The sequence below is a fragment of the Barbatula barbatula genome, assembly GCF_947034865.1.
Source record: "Barbatula barbatula genome assembly, chromosome: 1".
Classification (NCBI taxonomy): Eukaryota; Metazoa; Chordata; class Actinopteri; order Cypriniformes; family Nemacheilidae; genus Barbatula; species Barbatula barbatula.
The window spans coordinates 14314982-14337986 of NC_136766.1; the positions used below are offsets into that span (position 1 = coordinate 14314982).

The following is a 23005-nucleotide window of genomic DNA, read 5'->3' on the forward strand; positions in this document are numbered from 1 at the left end:
TTTTATCACACGGCCTCAGGCAAGAAAGTTTGCCTCAATGTCAGCAAGCGTTTCAGCTCTGCTTGTTTTGCAGTTTAAGGGATTAGATTGTTAACGGTTTCATACCTTCTATCACCTCTCTTCAACCCTAAATCTTTCTGAGAATTGTATCATTCACATAAGTTCTATGATGCGTTGCTTAGTGGGAGGACATTTTATGAAGTGGTGCAGGCATCTTTAATCATGTGTTTTCCTCACAGAGTTTTACAGACAGGCTCTGCCTTTCTCAGCTGTGTGAGCGTCCAACAGATCTTGTTGACACGTACACGCTAACAAAACCCTGCTTCTCTTGCTAGCAAACCCTGATGACTTCTGTGGAGCCCTTGCATAAACAGTATAATATTTCTCCTCTATTGTCTGATTCTCTAAAATTCAGGCATTAAAGTGATAGTTCACCCAAAAATGTCTTTTCTCTTTGTCCTTGTTTACTCATCCTCTTGTACTTTTCAAACTTGTATGACTTTCATACACAGAACACAAAAGACAATATTTTATAATAATTATAAGAAGGTGAGTCAATGATGACAGAGTTTTCATTTTCGGGTGAACTATCCCAAATTAAACTGTAATGCTGTAAAGATTCACCTTCAGGGTCATAAAATGTTGAGAGCGATATTAACTATTCATTTCATGCATTGGGTCTAGTAAAAAGCATATGAGCTGCGATTCCTAAAGTCATGTCCACACAGGAATTAGTACGTAAAAATGACAGAATCGTGGTCTTGGTCATGTGATCAAGTGTTTCTGTCAGACAAAATGTTCAGACAGTAAAATAGTTCAGACAGTAAAATAGTTCAGACAGTAAAATAGTTCAGACAGTAAAATAGTTCTATTAAAATTCTACATTTAGAATTTAGAGTTAGAATATGAGACGGAAAGAAATACATTTGATCATTACTGACAGGCATCATATAAACAAATAGTATAATGGCCTATACTGTAATAGTTCTATAATGGTCAGTAAATTGTAGGAATCAATTTTCGCGAGTTTCGTGTTACCAGAGGGTAAAGATGACTTGTGTTTCTGCTGGCACTCACATCTTATGCCGTGGCAGATTTACTGCAGACCTGTTTTTTTTATTAAAATGTCAGTCAGTTGTTTTTGTGTAGAAATTAGAATACCAGGCGCATACGTATTTACAGTAAATATGTAGGACAGACCCTTGGATCTGATTCTAACTCTCCTTATAGAGCTTTGAATATACCCACACAATATGGAAATTTTGAACACATGAAATGTCTCCGTGCTCCAGAAAATAAATTGCATAGTAGAGAAATAATTTGTGTCTTTTTTTAACCTGCATAAAGGTATGTCTGAATAACAAGTGTCTGTTTGCCTGTAGGAGGACACAGATCATAGTTACTACACATCAAAGACATACGGCCCCAGTGACCCTTTGAGCAAAGAATTATGGGTAAATATCGATCAGTTGGACAAAGAGAAAGTGAAGATTCATGGCATCCTGTCCAATACACATAGACAAGCCGCGGTAAGCATTCATTTACATCAACAATCACACTCAAATATAAAGAACACATAAGTTACAATCAGTGCAAGAAATGACAATACGTGTGTAAGAACAGTTAGACATTATTTTTCAAAGATCTTTTCATAGCCACTATGTATGGTTTTCTGTCAAGCGTCTAATGTAGAGAGAATTAGTTTCAGCCGGTCTGGCAACCCTTAACAGTATTACGTTTATAGTCAACAGTAGATCAAACCATAAAATATCAATCTAGTCTCATGACGGCTTGCTGACTAAAATAGAATGGAGAGGTTCCAGTAGGACCAGCTTGAAAAGTGTCCCTCTATCTTAAATACTATTTCTTCTTAACCCTGTTCACACTCTAGTTTCTGGGAGGAAAGTTTTTCTTTATGGAGGAGTTCCCATGAAATGTTTAAAGTAAGAAGAAAGTTTACAGTAAATAGCTGAAGGTGACAAACATTAAAGCCAAACACATTCACACATTTTCCCATGAGTTTTCCGTCAACCATATTGCCATTCCAGTACTGCATTATCCTCAGCCGTTTAAGTGCATTACGCTTTCTAAACGAAAGAAACCGCAGCAGACAAGCTCACCATTTATCGGACAGAGGTGCAATTTATTAGTTACTTTTCATTCATTTATTATTTATACAGTTACGTCTGGTCTGGCTAACCACATACATAGTCCATTGAAATTGACTAGATGTACACTTGCTGTACGCTTTATTGTATTCATAGCATTTTGTATTCACGGCCTGTCAAAGAATCTGATTTATAGCCTCATATTAATTGTTCCTATATATTGAATGTTAAGATGGCACTTTACCACAATTCACAACGGCAAGCTTAAGATAAAGATTTAGTAATTGAGCTTTCGGGTCGGATTTGTGGGAAATGTCAGTCGTTTTGCAATACGTAAAATAACCTGCATGTTTTGAACAGAGATGGCGATAGAGAGACAAATGCTTTAATGAATGTGCTTCATGTTTTTTCTTGTTATTATGCTACATTTTCTGTTGTGTTTTATCTTCAGAGGGTCAACCTCTCCTTTGATTTTCCATTTTACGGGCATTCTTTGCGAGAGATCACAGTTGCAACAGGCGGTAAGTAAACTAGCATTCTCTGTACAGTGTGTTTAACACAACCAATAAAGTTCTGGTAAGTTATGAGAGAGCATTTGACTGCCTCCATGTGATATGAGTAAAATGACCAAAGAAGACTGTAATTTAGGGACAAATTTTCAGGATCAATTTTACATCCTCTGGTGCACCGAGAGTGGAATAATATATTAGTTCTAGCTTGTAGGCAAATCTGCATGACTATGGTGTAGCAGAACATGTTGTTTTTATCGGATAGAAAACATTCTTCTAAAGGCTGACAGTGTACGCTGTATATATGAGAGTATATGTGGGGATTTGTATTATGATTGCGCTTCATGTGACTAACAGGCTGTTGGAATGTGTTTGAGTTTAAGGGGTGAGAGTTGAGGGAAGAAAACCACTTTATAATTTATTTCTATAATTACACCGGCATTATCAGTGGTTAAAAACCAGGAAACACAAGCAATCTTATAGTCCCAGAGCAGCTATGTTCTCAAGAGCGTACAATGTCATGATTTGGCCTCTTTTGTTCATGTTTTTCTTAGTCTGGTGGCAGGATCATGACAGACCCACGTGTTTAGTGTGAGAAGGATATGGCAATGTTTGTTTTGGCATGCCATGCGCTCTCTCCGGTCTGGTCTCTGTCCCCGCCCTCTCGTTTCCTCATTATTGATTGTTAATGATTTCATGCCCCGCACCTGTTCCCTTCTTGATTTGTTTCCCTATAGAGGGTATGCATTGATGTCACTTTCCCACGTGAACATGCTGGGACACACCCCCTATGAGCACCAGGACACGTCCCCTGAGTGGCACAAGGAGAATAGGAGTAACCAAGAAACCTGGACTAAAACACGCAATTATTTGCTGAAATTACAAGCAGCTGATATTGTAAGCATTCATTTCGCTGAATGTTTTGCCCCTCACCGGGGCGCGCTCTGGCATGCACACGAGGTGTTCATGTTGTAAAGTGACGACACGTCCATACCATCTATTCAAGGCCCTTGTGTTTGCTGTCCTGTGCTGATTCATTTTGCTTAGCACCATGCTATGTTTAATACACTTGCCTTGTGTCCTGTTGCCTTATTCCCTAGTCCAGTCAAAGTCATGAGTTTAGTTATTCTGTTTCCCTTGTTTTTCCCCCCTTGCAGGAAATCTTAGTGTTAAAAGTTTGTATCGATTATTGTACGTTTAACCCCATCGTGGGCCTTTTTGTTTTGTTGTTTATTTAATAAATGCTTTGTGTTATGCACTGCTGCTGCAATAGGGTTCTCTCTCCTCATAAATTCCTTACTGTACAAACCATGTGCTATATCATTAGCATAATGTTTATATGAACTATATTCACACACCACTGAAATTACTGTAGAGGATATTCAAAGGTCAAACAGTATTGTCATTGTACATGTCTACAAATCAATGGAAGCAGGTGAAATGGACTAATGTAAAAGATTTACATTGATTTAAGGAAATGTACAGTATTACTGTAGATACTTCCTCTCTCTATTCTAAGAGTGGGATGGAAGGAGGAATTTATGTGGCTAATTAGAGTATTAATCACTTTGGAGACAAGCCAGGGCTGTTCGCCAGGATGGATAGATGAGGAATGAGGAGAGCAGAGAGACTGAGAGGAGTATGTTGTTCATGCCCCGAAACAAATAACATGGACTCATGTATATACAGATTTACCAACATTTATGAGATTTAAATCTGCAATCGCACACTTTTTCTTTAAAAATAAACAAAAATTAGCTAGTGTGCAAGTGTTCAAAACGGTCTCCATACCTAATTTGCATCAAAAAGTGTATAAAATCATTTTTAAGTTCAACTGTAACATGCAGTTTCTCAGGGAATTTACATTTGAATTGTTATTTAAGTGAAATTAGATGGCAAGATTGATGCAAATGTTACAAATTGCAGATTTATATATTTGGATATATAGCATGAAGTCAGGTTGTGCTGAGTACTATTTAAGATTGTGTGTTGTGTGTGCTTTATAGATTGTGTGTGTGTTTTTAGGGTTCATCTACACAGGTGATGTGGTGCACAGAATGTTGACAGCCACACAGTACATCGCTCCACTCATGGCAAACTTTGACCCCAGCGTCTCCAGAAACTCAACTGTCATTTACTTTGACAATGGTAAGAGTCAGTGACCTATGAACTGTGTGTGTGTGTGTGCGTGTGCGTGTGCGTGTGTGCGTTTGACAGAAAGAGGATTATGTGTGAGAGAGAGAGAGCGAGCCTGACAGATCTTACAAAAACATATAGTGGTACAGAAATATACAATATATACTGTATCTGTCAAACCAACCAACATAGTGAAAATGGTTGAAGGGGCTATGATATGATTCAACAGGCTAAACAGAGAGCATTCAAGATATATATATATGAATATAGACAAAATACTACAGCTAATACATTTTAGGTTGTGGACAAATTGATTTGAAGAAGAATGAGCTTTATTGCCAAGTGTGCTTTACATACACAAGGAATTTGTCTTAGTGAGCGAAGCTTCCAGTGCACATATAGTTGAACGTGACAAGACATGTAACAATGAACACTTTTGAAAAAAAGACAATACATGACAAAGCGCAACAGAGTAACAGTGTATATTGTACAGTATGTACAGATGTGCTATATACAAATTGTAATGTGCTATGTATAAAATTATGTAAGGGAATTGTAAACTATATTAAAACAGTAGCCGTTGTGGTCTTCGGAGGTCGGTTTTGGCAGCTGAGCCGAATCAGACAGTTATGAAAGTGCAGAAGACGGATTCAATGACAGCTGAGTAGAATTGAATGAGATGTGCACATTTGCTGTAATGCACTCATGATACAGTACATTCGATGTCTGTGTGTGTTTTTAGGAACTGCATTGGTTGTTCAGTGGGATCACGTCCATCTCCAGGATTCTTTTCATCAAGGAAGTTTCACTTTTCAGGCTACATTACACAACGACGGGCGAATTATCTTTGCCTACAAAGAGGTTTCTTTAGATTTTATATAATTTTCTTAATTGTCAATGTTCCCTTAAACAGCTTAAATACTTTGTCAAGTATCAGATAATGTTAAAGCTACGCAGGATGTTACAGATATGTCCTTGCTTTTATCAGAAATTGAGTGTGCAAAAGTGAAACAGTTAGTGCAGCATATATATTCTGTTTATTTATAGATATAAATCTATTTTGACATATATAAATTTAATACAGGGCGGTATTAAATACATTATTGGAAATGAATAAAATATATTTTAATTTCATTTGATTAGATTATTGAAATCTAATTCAGACTGCAAACCACAATTGGGTCTCCTGCTTTTCCTCCTCAGCCTCAACCTTTGTTCTGTATCATCTTTTCTCCAATTTATTAATTCCCTCTTTCCATTTATTCTTTCTTTTCTTTCCTATTGTCCTCACATGTTGACAGACTGATACACAAGATGGATGATATAAATAATATGTGCTCTTATTTCAGGTCCCAGTACAGATAGCAAAGATCAGCTCTGTCAATCATCCGGTAAAAGTTGGGTTGTCTGATGCCTTTGTGGTGGTCCACAAGATTCAGCAGATCCCCAGTGAGTGATTAAGTTACATTCATAACACCAGCAAACTGCACAGGATTATTTCACACCAAACATCACACTGTCTAACTGCTACACAAAAGTAGATTTTAAGATAATATTGTTTTTAAAGCCGGTCGTGTTGTTTTGACTTTATGTTTGGCTGTCTTTGTCTTGGATAAATGCAAATGAAGTTGCGAGTGTCCTGCAACCTTTATCGTTTTTTTAAGGTGCTAGAGAAAGTGTGAGCCTCGACGCAGGATTGTGCCACCAGCACTATGATCATGCCAAACATGGCCTTAAGCCTAATAGCCAAAATCTCTTCCAGCTGGCGGCGGAGTCTCCCAAATGCCTTCTGGCAAACCGTGATGTCATATGACATTTCTCTAACATTGGCTTCTGTTTGCCACCTTCCCATAAAGCTAGTGAAGGTGGGCAACAGATGCCGTCTGCAAGTCTTTCCAGTCCCTAGCTGTTATTGGTCTTTTGGTGGCCTCCGTCTTTAGTTTCCTTCCACCAGGGTCACTCAGAGTGTTATAGGTATCTTAACAGCTGGGCTGTAATTGAGCTATTTCTTAATCTAACTGTACTGCGGGGGATATTCAGTCACTCGGAAGGATTATTGTATCTGTCCCCTGCATTGTGATTTTCTATTACATTTTTGCAGAGTTGCTTGAAGTGTTCCTTTATCTTCGTGGCGTACGTTCTGCTACAATACTGCAATACCAGAAGTTTTGCAGAGTATCAAAAAAACATCAAAAGTGCAAATAGTGATGTAAATAATAGGACACAAGACACAACAAGCTTGAAATTCTAAAGCAATATCCTTATTCTACAATTATCCTTATTTTTACAGCAAGAGTGGATATAGTAAGCTTTGTTTTATACTTAATTTCTATTGACATTATGGAATGAAATTTTCCCAAACTGACAGTCATATGCTATTCATGTCATGTAAAAACTCTCTGTCTGTTTCCTCTGACAGACGGTAACTTCTGAAATGGTCTTGAACCTCCGCCAGTATCATCTCTTCCCTTCCCTGGCTGAATCTTTGTCGTCTGGTGTATCAAACACAAGTTTTTTAGGTTTAAGGAACAGTAAAGCCCAGCAGGACCAACTGAGCTGTGCTAAAAAGACAAATTCAGCAGAGTTAGTAAATACTTGTGCAGTGAGCAAGGCGAGGACAGAAGGAGAGGCGGGATTTGCTGTCAGGAAATCACGGATTGAAGCTCAATATTTTCCACAACAGCTTAGTCTTTCTGAGTGTGTGTGTTTGTCTGCTGAGAAAGGGCAGGATTTGTATTAGCTCACTGTGCCTGTATGTTTCAGTTGAGAGAGACAGCTTTGAGGGAACGTGGTAGATGGGGAATGAGATGGAGATGAAGAGATTGAGAATGAACGGCATGTGTTGGTCTTTGCCTGTCTTTCAGTAATTAGTGCCTGGAGACTCATCAGGTCACAAGATTTAGGATGCAAAAACACATAGGCATCTCTAGGCATATCAGCATGCTACAGAGGGATTTGTAAGACCCCACGAGCAAGCAAAGTAATTACCTACAGGAAGAGGCTAAATATCCTCACGTACAGCCTTTACTGAACAAGCCGCAATTTCCAGTCTTAAAGTGTAGCACTGTTAAAAACATTAATACACAAACTATGTAAGATTCAACAAGGTTTACCTGTGCAGTTTCTCAAACACAGACACACTAATAGAGGGAATTTTACCTTGCTGTACACATACAGAAGAATGTACAGATATCACTCTTCACACAGCTGTCAAATATACCTGCACAAACACACACACACACACACACACTCACTCACTCACTCACTCACAGAAAACTTCATATCGAGCCCCTGTTGTTGTCATTCTGATTTAATTTTCCGTTTCACTGCTTTCATGTCATTTACCTACTAGTAGTAGTCACGTATTACTGAATATATCTGCATGCGTAGTTACATCCATGCGTACCTGCCTACACATATTTGTTCCAGTGTGTAGTTGAATTAATTAATCACAATCTGAGAAGTGGGGGTGGACATTATGAACTTTATCATCTCATAAATACCAAATAGCTGCTGTAGTCTTCACACAGTAGGTTTTGCTGTAAGGCAGGTAATTGAGTGCTAGACAGTAATTTATTGTTTAGCGCTTATGTGTTGGCTCGCACATATCCTCCAACCCTTACGACAGTATAGGTCATTCATCACTTCTCTCAAATACCAAACTTTTGTCGTAATGCATTGTGGGATTTAATCAGAGATTCCTATAGCTCAGCTGTTAGAGCACTGCGCTTGCAACGTACAGTATAGGCTATAGGTTCAATCCCAGGAATCTCATCCTGTAAATCATACAGAATGTAAAATACAAATGTTTAAGTTAAGTCATTTATCCACTGTAGTTCACCCAAGTCATTTAAGTCATTTACTCAACGTCTTGTCATTTAAAACCTTTATGAATGTTGCTAACCGACACCCATGCAATTGCATTGGTTTTGTGTCCATACAATAGAAGTAATTGGGTGCCGGCACTGTTGGGTTACCAACATTCTTCAAAATATCTTCTTTTGTGTTCTGCAGAAGAAAGAAAGTTATACAGGTATGTAATGACAAGAGGTTGAGCAAATTATGACCGAATTTTTATCTTTGAATGAACCATTCCTTTAAATGTAAATTGCAAACCTTATTAATTTCATTTTGAAAGATGGTGGGTAAGCCACCAGTTAAATTCACACATTTACATATAAATGAACACATTAGACAACACACGCTATACTAATTTATAGAGTTTATTAAATGTATTCAAATTGTGCAATTGTTGAAAACATCTTATTTAAAAGAACACATCTTTTAGCAGTATTAAATAATTTTTTTCACAAGTATTGTAAATGCATTCAAGATGGCAATAAGGAGGAAATGCATAAAAATGAGAAGAACTGCATCTGCTTTCATTGCCTTGACTGTTTTTACTAGTTTCAACATTGCAAACTATTCACATGGTAAGTGAATTGTGTGTGTGTGTGTGTGTGTCCAGATGTTCGGAGGAAGACTATCTATGAGTATCACCGTGTGGAGTTGCAAAAGACAAAAATTACTAACAGTACAGCTGTGGAAATGATGCCACTACCCAGTAAGCCACATATATGTATCCACAATAAATTTTACTATAAGAAAGCCTAAATGTGTTATAACTAATAGACAGTCTCTGTTATACTCTGAGAATCAGTGTATTCAGCATTAGTCATATGCCAATATAATTTGTTCCATTAGGTTGTTTCTCTATTCCTGATGGATCCTGTGCTGAGCTGCTTTTGGCATTCTTGTTCTTATTTTACAGCATGCCTTCAATTTACAAGCTGCTCCTCATGCATAGAATCACAGATTAACTTCAACTGCAGCTGGTGTCATCGGCTCAATAGGTGAGAAAACAAGCTCTTGCTTTCCATAATTCTACTGACTTTTTACCAGAATTGTAAAAGTGCTTCTCAGTCGACCGGTCGCCTTGGGGCAGTGCATTGAAGGGTGGGAGTAATTAGTATTTTACAAGTACAGAAGTTGCTGAATAAGAGACACTCTCACCACAGGCATTCATAAAATATGTGCAGATACAAACTGTTGTTCACAACAGTCTTCAGATATAAATATTGTATAACATACATTATTTGTAAACCATTAATGCCATTTACTATCCACAATGTTCCCATGAGTTACGTCATAGGAAAATGTTTTTCTGTTTGAAAGTGAGAACGAGGGAAAATAAAGTCACATTCGTGCTGATTCTCTTCCAAGCTTTCACCTCACCTCGTGAACCCAGACAGCTTTTTTTTTTTCTCAAGATCACTTTCCAAAGAACAGACTAGACTGAGACAGCCGACCTGCTTCTGTGTTATTTTCTTGGCAATGGTTCCTTCTGTCTACACGGGTTCTTACTCTTTACTCACACACACTTTTGCATGAGATTTATTCATTTGGAACCTTTATTTAAAGTAATTTCGAGCCCATTCCGGCTTACAGTTTATTTATATGTGCAGTTGAGACCCTTTAATGTGGGTGATGGTACATATATTGTACATACACTGTACATAAATATGTGTTGCTGTGACCTAGTTGGAAGAGAGCACAATGCTAAAACTGCCATAAGCTATGTGTTTGATTCCCTGAGAAAGCACACAAAGAAATATAGAGTATACTGTACCTTGAACATACTTGATATGACTTTGGATGAAAGTGTCTGCCTAAACTCAAATGCAAATACATACATATTGTACAACAAATATAAACTCTATCAACTCTATAAATGTATACTCTATTATTGCTCTCTATGTACAGTATCTATAACTATATACTGTATATCTCTGTATAAATACAACTAAGGAAGTAATTTCTTATGATCAAGGGGTGTACATTTCATCAATTTCAAGTATCCGTTGTGCTGCAGGTTTTGTGAAGTTTGAATGAGCTGTAATATTCCTGGCTATTAATTCATCCTTACATTGATACATTAGAATACATTTATGACGAATATCAGAACTGCATCTTTCAATGTCAGCATGGGGACATTGTTTTTACCTCTCTGGAACATTGCTGCTTCGAATAATTGTAAACAGGAACGCATATTTTTGAGCCTCTCATTTGAATCTTCTGGTCAAGAAGGATGTTTGTGTTCAGACTTCATCAATATGCATAATCAGTTTTGTTTGGCTAGAGGTTATGTAAACAATGTAGAATTGGAAGCTGTGATGGTAATTAAAGTCATTATACCAGGCTGGATAATGTGTGTGTGGTCAGATTCCACCCACATTGTGCTGATCAGCCAATAGTTTCAAAAGGAATAGGGCTTAATAAACACGGCTAATTGAGTTTTAGAAAATAACAATACAGAAATGCTTATATGGGGTTATATTGCATGAATGTGTGAAAAGGTGTGATTGTGACAAAGGCAACTTTATCATATTCCCATTACAAAATAATACACATAAAAACAGTTTATTTTTATTTTATTTTGTCTAACATTAGTGTATTTAACATTAGTACTTTAAGTGTGAAATATTTCACAGAAACGTTTGATTATAAACAGCTATTTATGTGCATCAAACATTCAATACCCCTAACATTTGCATACTTGGAAAGGCCTTTTTTCAACCACAAGGTCAGATTATTATTATATGACCAGAATAAATTTGAGCTGACTGCATTTGCAGCCATTAACATGTAAATTAGATTATGAAAGGTTGCAGAAGTGCTGACGAACAATTTGGCTGCTGCCATGAGCATCCTAAGATCTAGAGCAATATATTTCAGTTTTATTCAAGCTGTTTGCTTTGGAGCGAAATCGACATGATGACCATGAAAAAGCAAATTACTCTAAATCAAATTTGTTTACAGGATTAAATGTGAGTAAATAATGTGTGAGCAAAGGTAATAAAGTTAGAAACTCCAACAAATGCAGTGCCAACATTGAGAAAAAAACAGTTTTATTCAGTAAATCTGTTTAGTAGCACAGTAATATGTCACTGATGTGTTTTTTTATTATTTGTACGATTTGGCAGTATACAGAGGTAAGTGATACAGCTTGAGCAGTGACACATGAAATGTTAGGTGAATATGATAACTGAAAGGCCGCTTAAAGAGGTAGGTAATAGGGTTTATTTGTCAAACTATGGGGAAGGGACCAACGAATCTAGGACTTAACTTTCTAAAGTTTAAAGTTTTATCCAGAGATCTCTTGTGGAGAACCATACTCTTTGCTCTCAGAGCATCCGCTTTGATCTTATGCCTTCGTTTGGCTCTCTGCAGATGGTGGTGTGTTGAGTCCCAGACCCTCTTGCTCTCCTGAAACCATTGGTTGATGGCAGGCACCTCAAACAGTTCCACTGTCCAGGGCATACTTGGGCCAACAGAGGAACTGGCTCCAGGTGGTCATGGCAGTTAGTGCAAAGAAACCTCCCAATCTCCTGGACCTTTCGTTCTGTCTGCCTGTTCGTCTGTGGATGTTACCCTCAGAGGAGAGGCTAACGGTCACGCCAAGGAGTTAAAAGGCTCGCCACACTCTGGAAACTGTCGAAGTATCTGAACATGTGTTGAAAGAGAAGTTTGGCCGTCCACTCTGAGGTGTGATACCAGGGCCGATTGAGTGTTGGAAGAGGTGGCACTTTTTCCTTCGGGCAGATGACGGGCGCTTTTAGCGATGGCACATCCCTTGCAACCCTGGACAAACCACCTCTCGTCCGCTGCCATTTCTGACCACCAGTAACGTTGTCCTACGCTGTCCCCACGTGGCCAGTGTTCAACGGACTGTGAACAGAGACTATAAATTATTTTGAGAGAGCGGTACGTACAGATGTGTTGGAGGACACCCCAACAGATGAGCTTGGGGAGCATTGGGATCCTCGTAGGACCATTGAATAGGGCAGACAAAGACAGATTCGGGAGCACTGGCTCGGAGGAGGGTTCTTCATCGGGGAGACTGTACATCCTGGACAGGGCATCAGCAAGGGAATTCTTTGATCCGGGACGGTAGGAGATTTGAAAATGGAAGCGTGTGAAAAACATGGCCCGTCTGGCTTGATACTGGTTCATGCATTTTGCATCAAGGAGGTACTGAATGTTCTTGTGATCTGTTGGATGAGAAATGGATGATTGTACACCTCTTACCAATGGATCCACTCTTCCAGTGAGAGTTTCACAGCCAATAGCTCCCTATCTCCGATGTTATCATTTCTCTCCGCCAGGGTCAACTTGTATGAGTTGAAGGCACATGGATGGAGAGTTGGTGGAATCATCTGGCGCTGCGACAACACTGCTCCCACACCCGTAGACGAGGCGTCTACCTCCACGACATAGGGGTCCAATAGGATCAGGGTATCATAGAAGCGGTGCAGTTGAGAACTTCTTTATGAGGGCGTTAAAAGCTTCTGTGGCCAAGGGAGACCAGGACAGGGATTTGAGTTTACCTTTCAGCAGATTGGTGAGATGTGACACTGTAGAGCTGAAATCCTGTATGAACCTTCGATAGAAGTTGGGGAAACCTAGGAACAGTTGAAGTTCTTTGATGGTCTTAGGGATTGGCCCAGTCCGCACGGCTGTCCCCTCGTCCATAGTAATCCCCTCTCAAGAGTTGTACTTGAGGAATTGAACGACAGGTAGGTGAAAGCTACACTTCTCAGCCTTGAGGAAGAGATGATATTCCCAAAGTCATTGAAGGACCTCCACAACGTGGTGTTGATGTTCAGTAGGATCTTGTGAGTATGAAGATATCATTGAGGTAGACCATAACAAATCCACGCATAAAATCCTGAAAGACTGAGGGGGCATTTACAAGTCCATACGGCATGACTATACATTGGTATGTAACAAATGCATTCTTCCACTCATCTCCTCTTTTCATACGCACCAGATTGTAGTCGCTGCGGAGGTCCAATTTGGTGAAGATGGTAGCTCCCCTCAGCTGTTCCAGGGTCTTGTGGGGACGAGGGGACTAGGGTAGCGGAACTTGACCGTGATGAGGTTCAATGAAGAAGAAGTTTGAGGGCTTCGGTATATTCTTCCATGGCCTTTAATGAATAAATCTTGCCATGGGGCACTGGCTCACCCTTCTTTAGGTCGATTGCACAGTCCCATGGTCGGTAAGGGGGTAGCTGGGTTGGCCGGGTCAGACAGGAGACATCTTGAAAGGACTTTACCAGTGAGGAGAGAGATGACGAAGAATACCTTTGCTGCTTCGGAGGGATAGCAATGGGAATTATGCTAAAGCCGTTGCATTCCCCCGTTAGGTCAGAGAAGGGAGCTGGTGCGACTGGGACTGGCGGACACTGTAGGTGAAGCATGAATGTTGACGGTGTGGCTGTAGACTGCAATGTGGTTCCTTGGGGAACATCTAAAGCCCGCTTGAGTGCATGCACAGTTTCCTAAAATGGGTCAGCTGCACTCATGATGGTGGTGGTCTGGTCTTTGTTCACAGAACCACAATGCAGATGAGATGAAGAGTAGAAACAAGGTTTATTAAACAGGCATGTTAGTAAACAGGTAAGTATATTAGAATGAATGGAATCAAACTGTAAATGATATAGTCTTTCTGTCGCAGGAGATGGCTGAACTTAGTGGACAAACCTGGAAGACTTGTTTGAGGCTTTTTAGTTAGCCGTTAGTAACTCGGGTGAGAACAATGAGTGAGTTCACTTGAGACCAGATATTGACTGGGGGAGCTGAGGAGTGTTTTATTCTGTGGTTGATGAGGCTGGTGATGGGCTGCAGGTGCAGGTGATCAGAACTTTGGGGATTGTGAGCAGAGTGAGGCAGTGGTGTGAGAGCCTGGTGATTCCATGACACTACTAAGCTTTTTATTTAATATTTTATAGTATCCCTTTTTATACATTATATCTTTTTAGGATTTTTTTGTTTTTTGGTGATATTCATAATGATGTTACCAAGGATTAGCGTTTTCATGCCGGGGTCCCCAGGGTCCTTGGGTCTGTAAAACAACCCTGGACTAGGTAAAAGCTTTTATCCATGTTTGTTTTTTTGTGCCTGTTTCTATAAAATTCCAACAAAGTTGTTTTGAAAGCACATAAAGCAATAGGATTGTTTTCATAAGGATGGTTCAACATGGCTGCATTTAGATTATAGTGACAAGCTCAATAGAGATCCTACAATACACACTGACACGCACACAGACCACTGGTTTGTTTACCACTGTTGAAGTGACAGTGTTTCTAACCCCAATTTATCAACAAGAAACAGGGAATGAGATGATATGAATGCATGAATGATGAATATAAGTGAATTGAAAACAGAGAGCAATAAGTAGAAGATGAATGGAGAAGGCTGCTGAAGGATATGGGGAGCCAGGTTGACTATCACAGCATACATCAGGAATGCCAAACGGCCCATTGTGCTCCATTCTGATTGCAAGAAAATGAAGGGTGGGGATAAGGAAAACACATTCTAGCTTAACCTACCTGTACAAGTCTACTTGTAGCAATTGTACTATTACAGACAGTTGGTTAACAGTATATTTTTAAAGAAATAGTTTACCCCAAAATATATTTTTTTACAAACTCATGAACATTGGAACATTTTATTGGAATGTAGAAGTTCATCAGAATCCTGTTCTTTTCTTTAAAGGCATACATTGACCGTGCCATAAAAATTACACAAAATCTTGAAGTCAATACCTGTGCTGTCGGACTGAAACTTTGTGTCTCTATTTTCAAGGATTTAAAATGTTTATATGAATTATTCCAATTGGTCACCCTTCACTTCATGCACTTTACTTTGTTTTAAAACATTTTCAAAAGTTATGTTTTTTATATTGTGCATTACAAGTAATATCAATCAAACTGTAGATGGGTTGTTTTGGTTAAGTAAAATAACTCAAAACAATACAGCTTACACAATAAAACACGAGTTCTCGGGTTTTGCTAATTAAACCTTCAAATATTTAACCAATAAAAACGATTGAAAAGAGCTTGTAAACTTTGACGACACAGTGTTTACTGAAATGATTTAGCGATACAAGCTTTTAGTTTGATGGGAACGATATGTCTCTCATAGACAGTGTGTGGGTTCTGTAGAAATGCTCTCTACCTAACTAATCATCTTTTTATGACAGATGTTCCAGTGGCTTTGATCGCCATCGACAGGATTGGGTGGATAACAGTTGTCCAGATGAGGTGTGTATGTGTGAGTGTTTGGGCTTTTGTCATCTATTTCTGTGCCTACGTGATGGGTGAATTGCTCTGCAGCTTCCAGAGATAAGAGAACACAGTACTCGCTCTCTTTTTCGGTCTCCCTCCTTCACACCCTACCATTAGCATTTCAACATGAATTTAACATTTACGCTTGAAAAAAAATGAATTTTATAATGCCATACACACCACCATAATTGATCATTTTAACTTGTTTTATTTCTCAGACGAAGGATAATACCTGTGACATCATCGATACTAATCTTCAGACCACGGCGTTGGTTGCCAAGATGACAACAAGAAACACAGGAACTACTGAGAGTCACTCCACCCAAGCCACATCGCACATGCCCACCAGCATACCTACAGAAGGTGTGAATATGACACATTACACCTATGTTAAAATTCTTTAACAACAGCAAAGGAATGGGTCGCTATTCAAAACCATTAGTTACAACTGACTGCTTGTGTTCAGAATGCAGCAAATGCATTAATGGTTTCTATATCAATCATTAGACGCAGTAAAATGAAAAGCGTAGTTGTGGTTTTATGAGCCTGGGAAAAGAAATCAATTTAGAGTACATTTAGAGCTTAAATGTATTCTGTTTTATTTAGCTTAAGCAGGTTTTACATGAATGGGTTTTAATAGATAATCATGCTCATCGTTTTCTTCTAGCACCACGCAATTACAGAGCGGTATAATCCACAGCCGGGATGTTCAAGCATCTGTTTAACTCTTCTATACAAACATGCAGGCATGCTAGCATAATTCAAGTAAAAGTACTTCAAACAACTGCTAACAATCAGAAACGAAAAAAAAGATTTTTCTTTATGCATTACCATACCAATCAGTTATTATTTGACCTCATGCTGTTTCCTCTGATTTGCTTTTATTTTTTTCTGATGGCCACAACACGTCTTCTTAGACAGTAAATTAATGCTGCATGTGTCAGTGAATGACTAATGTATATCAAAATATTCAGGATCTACAGAGGCGACAAATTGTAGACGCATTTTTTAAATGTTATCTTCTTTCTTGTTTTTTTCTGAGAACATCTAGACATCTATATTTTCAAGTCAAATGAATAATGAGATACTGAGCAGTTCTGCTCAGTCAATGTAAATCTATATCCTGTATATAGTATGCCATAAACTTGTTTATTACGGAGAGAGCGTTCGTCTTCTTTGCCTTGGCATTAAAGGAATAGTTGACCCAAAACAAAGTTCTGTATCAATTGCCTTGTTCTGATGAACACAGAGAAAGATACTTGGAAGAATACTTATAACCAAACAGTTCTGGCATCCCATTGACTACCATACTGTTTGGTTACAAGTATTCTTCCGAAAAACTTTCTCTATTCAACCAAACAAATAAATGCATACAGTAATTTATGACACAGCTTTCCAGTAGCTCAGTGGTAAGAGCATGTCTTAAACAACGGCAAGGTCGTGGGTTCGATCTTGCAATGTAAGTCGCTTTGGATAAAAGCGTCTGCCAAATGTGTAAATGTAAAATGTAAATGACTCATTCAGAATGTAAATTTTTGGCTGAACTATTCCTTTAAGAATAGTGCTAGAGAATGTTGATGGAAACACGATTTGTCAGTGTGAGAAGGACAGTCATATATGTCTAACAAAAAAGAAAGGAGTTTCTATAAGGTGTTTGTTTAAAAACTGTCCGCCCTGCTGTATGAACACAGCCCTCGTGACTATAGACATCAAATGCATTATAGGCTGTGCAGGAGCTACAAAGATTTAATTAGGTTGTTTGCAAAAGTCAATTTTCCCATTAAAGCACTTAAAGTGATTAAGTACATCAGCAATATGTTTAGCATTAAGACTTTCATTGAATACTCAAGAAGGTAGTGAGTTATGAGGTTAAATTAATGATAGGTGATGTTTTTACTCTGTCACTATCTCTTTTCTTCTTTATGTGGTAATTTAATTAACGGCCCGTTAAGGACATCATGACAACCGAACTGAATCAGGAATGCAGTGCTGCCATCAAAAGAATCACAAGAAACACCATTGTACAATATTATAATATTGTTATTTGTTGTGGCACTTTTTTAAGTTGTATTTTTTATCAGCATCTTGTGTAGAATTGTTTACAGTACATGTTTATCTGCTTGCATTTAAGGATGTTAAAGTAGGTTTCTCATTCAAATTTATTTTATTCCATAACATGCTTTCCAATCACAGACATATTTTTCAGTCTCTTTCAAGTGCTCCCCATACATGTGTGACCCATTTATATTTGGTGATCAGAACAGTCTGAATAATGTTTTTGTGCGGCAGAGTGTATATGTTTGTGTGTCTGTGTATTCAAAGTCTCTGATGTTACTTATAAAGATAAACAAGAAACTGTCTGGATGTTAGTTTCATTTGTATTATTATTATTCATTCGTTCTCTGTCTATTTCTTCTCTCTTTTGTTTCTTGTGGATTCTTGCAGATGACACCAAGATTGCACTACATCTTAAAGACAATGGAGGTAAGATTTACAATTGCTGCCGTGCATGTTGTCTCACAGTATCACGCTTTAAAGATGAATTCTTTAAGACTAATAAATAATGTCAGCTTCTGTGGAAATTATTGTGTATGTGTTTGTGTCTGTTTGACATGCCTGTATGTATGTCTGTGTCGCATTACCCAATATATTTTCCATTGATAGCAGTGTAAACTCTGCCAGTTAATTTCCTGTCCAATAGCGTTTTTTCTATCATACCTTCTGTTTTCCCCCTCACACACAGAGACTCTCTCTCCCTCTCCCTCTTACTCACTCACTCCCTTTCTTCTCTCCCCCTCTCTATTCCCAGAAATCTGTTAGTAAAATCCAGGTCATGTGTTTTTGATTTGGAGCGAGCTCAATATTCTTTAGCCGTCGGAAACAGCAGTCAGGGATTGGACATTTTATCATCAGAGCATAATATACAGCCAATGGAAAAGTGTAGTTAAAACAAAAGCGCTATCTAAGCTTATGCAGAATAACATGAATCTTGCATATCATGGTTCATATCCGGGTCTAGGTTCTAGGCCATGGTATAAAATTGTTTATCAAGTTAACCAAGCAAGATGAATGAATAAGGACTTTTCAAATCTAATGGCAATATCCAATCAATGCATTGCTATGGATGTATCACTTCATTTTGCATTATGCTACAAAAAACCCGATGTAACGTTTATTATTTTTTCTGATTTTAGATCCAACTAAATTTGATCTAAACCTTATCTTCTCTGGGTTAACTGCTTTAACTGGTACTTACAATTATTTTTGTCTATAACAGATGGCCAAAAAACATGAAAACAGAATTACAGTTAGGTCCATATATATTTGGACACAGGCACAATTTTCATACTTCTAGCTCTGTATGCCACCAGAATAAAATTAAAATGATACAATCAAGATGAATTTGAAGTGCAGACTTTCAGCTTTAATTCAAGGGGTTGAACAAAAATATCAAATAAACATTTTAGGAACTGCAGCCATTTTTATACACAGTCCCCCCATTTTCAGGGGCTCAAATGTAATTGGACAAATTAATATAATTGTAAATAAAATGTACATTTTCAATATTTTGTTGAGAATCCTTTGCAGGCAATGACTGCCTGAATTCTAGAGCCCATGGACATCACCAAAGACTGGGTTTCCTGCTTTGTGATGCTTTGCCAGGCCTTAACTGCAGCTGTCTTCAATTGTTGTTTGTTTGTGGGTCTTTCTGCCTTTAGTTTTGTCTTTAGCAAGTGAAATGCATGCTCGATCAGGTTGAGATCAGGTGATTGACTCGGCCATTGCAGAATATTCCACTTCTTGTCTTTAAAAAACTCCTGGGTTGCTTTTGCAGTGTGTTTTGGATCATTGTCCATCTGTACCGTGAAGCGCCGTCCAATCAACTTTGCTGCATTCGGCTTAATCTGGGCAGACAGTATATTCCTATACACTTCAGAATCCATCCAGCTGCTTCTGTCTTCTGTCACATCATCAATAAACACCAGTGATCCAGTGCCACTGGAAGCCATGCATGCCCATGCCATCACACTGCCTCCACCATGTTTTACAGATGAAGTAGTATGCTTTGGATCATGAGCTGTCCCAAGCCTTCGCCATACTTTTTTCTTCCCATCATTTTGGTACAGGTTGATCTTAGTTTCATCCGTCCCAAGAATGCTTTTCCAGAACTGGTCAGGCTTTTTTAGGTGTTTTTGTGCAAAGTCTAATCTGGCCTTTCTATTCTTGATGCGTATTAATGGTTTGCACCTTGTGGTGAACCCTCTGTATTTGCTCTCGTGGAGTCTTCTCTTGATTGTAGATCTTGACAATGACACTCCTACCTCCTGGAGGGTCTCCTTCACTTGGCTGGAAGTTGTGAATGGGTTTTTCTTTACCAAGTAGAGAATCCTGCGATCATCAACCCCTGTTGTCTTCGGTGGACGTCCAAGCCTTTTTATGTTGCTGAGCTCACCAGTGCATTCTTTTTCTCAGAATGTACCAAACAGTTGATTTGGCCACTCCTAATGTTCCAGCTATCTCTCTGATGGATTTGTTTTGTTTTTTAAGCCTAATGATGGCCTGTTTGACCTGCATGTTGAGCTCCTTTGAACGCATGATGAAGGTTCACAGCAATAGATTCAAAATGCAAATACCACACTTAGAATCAACTTCATACCTTTTACCTGCTTAATTGATGAAGAAATAACGAAGGAATAGCCCACAGCTGTCCATAAAACAGCTTTTGATTCAATTGTCCAATTACTTTTGGTCCCTTGAAAAAGGGGGGTAGCTACTCTCAATAGCTGTAATTCCTAAACCCTTCTTCCAATTTGGATGTAAATACGTTCAAATTAAACCTGAGAGTGTGCACGTTCAGCCCATATCCATTATATCACTATAGATTGAATAGGTTTAGGTAAAAACCTAACAAAAATAAAAATTGTGCCTGTGTCCAAATATATATGGACCTTACTGTACATCCTATTTTAACTGTGTCTGTATTTTGCCTCTGGTGAGCAGTCTTGCAGAACATGGAAACTTGTTAAATTTTTTCAGATTCATGTCCAACAATCAAATAATGAAACTCACTTCTCAAAAAAAGAACTGTTTTAATAATTACAAATAATAAGTCCAATCTTAAATATGTTTACTCACATTAAGCAAATTCAGTAAATGGAAGAAGAGCAGAACAAAGAGAGACATACAGAGAATTATCTTTGATAGAGATTGAGTCTGTTGTTATTCAGGGTCAGTTCTGATGAGGTTTGCAGCTGTTTGTGCACATATTTTAAAAGTCTTTTTTTTTTAATTTATGATATTATGACGGTACCTTTTCCAGCAGTGCAGGACCAAATGTACCCTGTGGTACAGTATATCTTTGAATCTAGCCAGCCAGCATGTGAACTGGTTACAATATCAACTACTACTGCTATTATCCTCACTTCAAAGTGAAAGAGCCCTTTATGTTCCTGCCTTCCCTGCAGTTTTGCTTATGCAATGTTAAGGGTGTGTGTGTGTGTGTGTGTGTGTGTGTGTGTGTGTGTGTGTGTGTGTGTGTGTGTGTGTGTGTGTGTGTGTGTGTGTGTGTGTGTGTGTGTGTGTGTGTGCGTGCATGCGAGAAAAGACTGTGTTTCTGTTTGCACTTTGTTTGTAGCTGTCAGAATGACTTTCTAAATTTAAATCAGCTCCACTGATGTCTAAAAAGGTATCAAGCAAAGCATTCTGAATGTTGAACATCAATTAAATGTTTGTGTGACCCTAAGCATCTTCACAGCGCACTGTCTGATCACATCTTTCTAAGAGTTTTCAGAATGACAGTTGACTAGCCTGACTGTTACTGGCTGCCAAGCTTCAGTCTTTCTTTTATTGAACATAAATAACTTCCCATGCTTAAGTGGTCATGGGCACTTCTGGCTTTAATGAATTAATGATAACAGCAATCCTGCCTCATCATTAGTTTTGCTTTAAATTGTCATTCATTCTTAGATAGTTTTAGATTGATTGATAATTTATCAGATATGTGTGGACCAAACATTATTTGGCAAACCTACTCCGATGGGATTGTTTTTCTCTCGTATGACTGTATGGTCACTGCAAGTAAGCTAATAATAATATTTTATGTCAGCATATTGACTTTTTTAGTGTTTATATAATCTAAATCCAGCCAGTGGGATTAGTTTGAAATTAGTTTTTGTAATTGTCAGTGTTAGAGTGGTACAATACAGAATACATCAACATCAGATTCACATTCAATGTTAGAAAACAGAATCTTAGCAAGACTAGACATATTTCACTGTAAACATGAAAATGTACAGACATTGCTGAGGAAGTCTTTGATTTTATCTCCAAAATTCCTTTGGTTGGTGTAATATAGTCAGGTTACCACATGAAGTAAATTTTTTGTTGTTGTTGAATACTGGTTATCTGATGAAACATTGTTTGCAGTGAAAGGACAATCATATGAAGTTGGAGCCCATTATATTGAATACAATTTTTATCTCTGCTGTTGTGGGATGTGAACAATGCAAATAATATACAGGCTTGTTAAATAAAGGATTAAATATTTTTTATTGTTGTTTGACATTTAAACAGCCCAAGAGAATAAATGAGGTGATCACACAGCGCTCTCTTCTGTTAGAAAGGGGAACTGCAAGATTCAGAAATCATGGTTTCTTTAAAACTATGTTCTGTGTGTTTATCTTTTGGTTTCAGCTTCTGCAGCTAAAAGCACGGCAGAGAACGGCACACATTCACTGCACATGGGGCTGATTCTCGGCATGACCATGCTTCTGTTGGTGATGGTTGTCATCGTTCTGGTGACCGTCTACGTCTACCATTACCCGAGCTCTGCTGCGGGAATCTTTTTCATTGAGGTAAGAGTGTGGAACTCTAGTTAAACCAATACTTACCTAAAAATAAAGAATTGTCATCGTTTGACTTCTTTGGAGCTTTACAGCCTCAGTCCTTATTCACTTTTACTAAAAGAAAAGGATATGGCCAGGATATTCTTAAAAAAAATTTTTTAAGAAGAAAGTCATAGGTTTTAGATTTACATAAGGTGTGTATATTTTTTGGGCGAATGTTGCTTTTAAAAATGCACTTTATATTGACTCTAAACATCCACAGGAATTTTACACACACA

The 23005-nt window shown here is 38.2% G+C and overlaps 1 protein-coding gene and 1 long non-coding RNA gene across 2 annotated transcripts in view; one reads left to right on the plus strand and one right to left on the minus strand.

Annotated features, from left to right (window-relative positions):
• The window catches only part of plxdc2b (plexin domain containing 2b), a 50360-nt gene that overhangs the window by 24937 nt on the left and 2418 nt on the right, over positions 1 to 23005 (plus strand). Inside the window, exons 3-13 of the mRNA XM_079458274.1 lie at positions 1383 to 1529; positions 2560 to 2629; positions 4643 to 4765; positions 5496 to 5614; positions 6103 to 6202; positions 9222 to 9317; positions 9525 to 9606; positions 15798 to 15858; positions 16101 to 16245; positions 18328 to 18366; positions 22576 to 22736. Of these exons, the coding sequence (XP_079314400.1) occupies positions 1383 to 1529; positions 2560 to 2629; positions 4643 to 4765; positions 5496 to 5614; positions 6103 to 6202; positions 9222 to 9317; positions 9525 to 9606; positions 15798 to 15858; positions 16101 to 16245; positions 18328 to 18366; positions 22576 to 22736 (1143 nt within the window). The remainder of the gene's footprint in view (positions 1 to 1382; positions 1530 to 2559; positions 2630 to 4642; positions 4766 to 5495; positions 5615 to 6102; positions 6203 to 9221; positions 9318 to 9524; positions 9607 to 15797; positions 15859 to 16100; positions 16246 to 18327; positions 18367 to 22575; positions 22737 to 23005) is intronic.
• LOC306895237 lies at positions 11583 to 14377 on the minus strand. Its single transcript, XR_013786767.1, has 3 exons — positions 14297 to 14377; positions 13685 to 14135; positions 11583 to 13296 (listed from the first exon to the last, which is right to left on the minus strand). It is a non-coding gene; the product is annotated as an uncharacterized lncRNA (long non-coding RNA).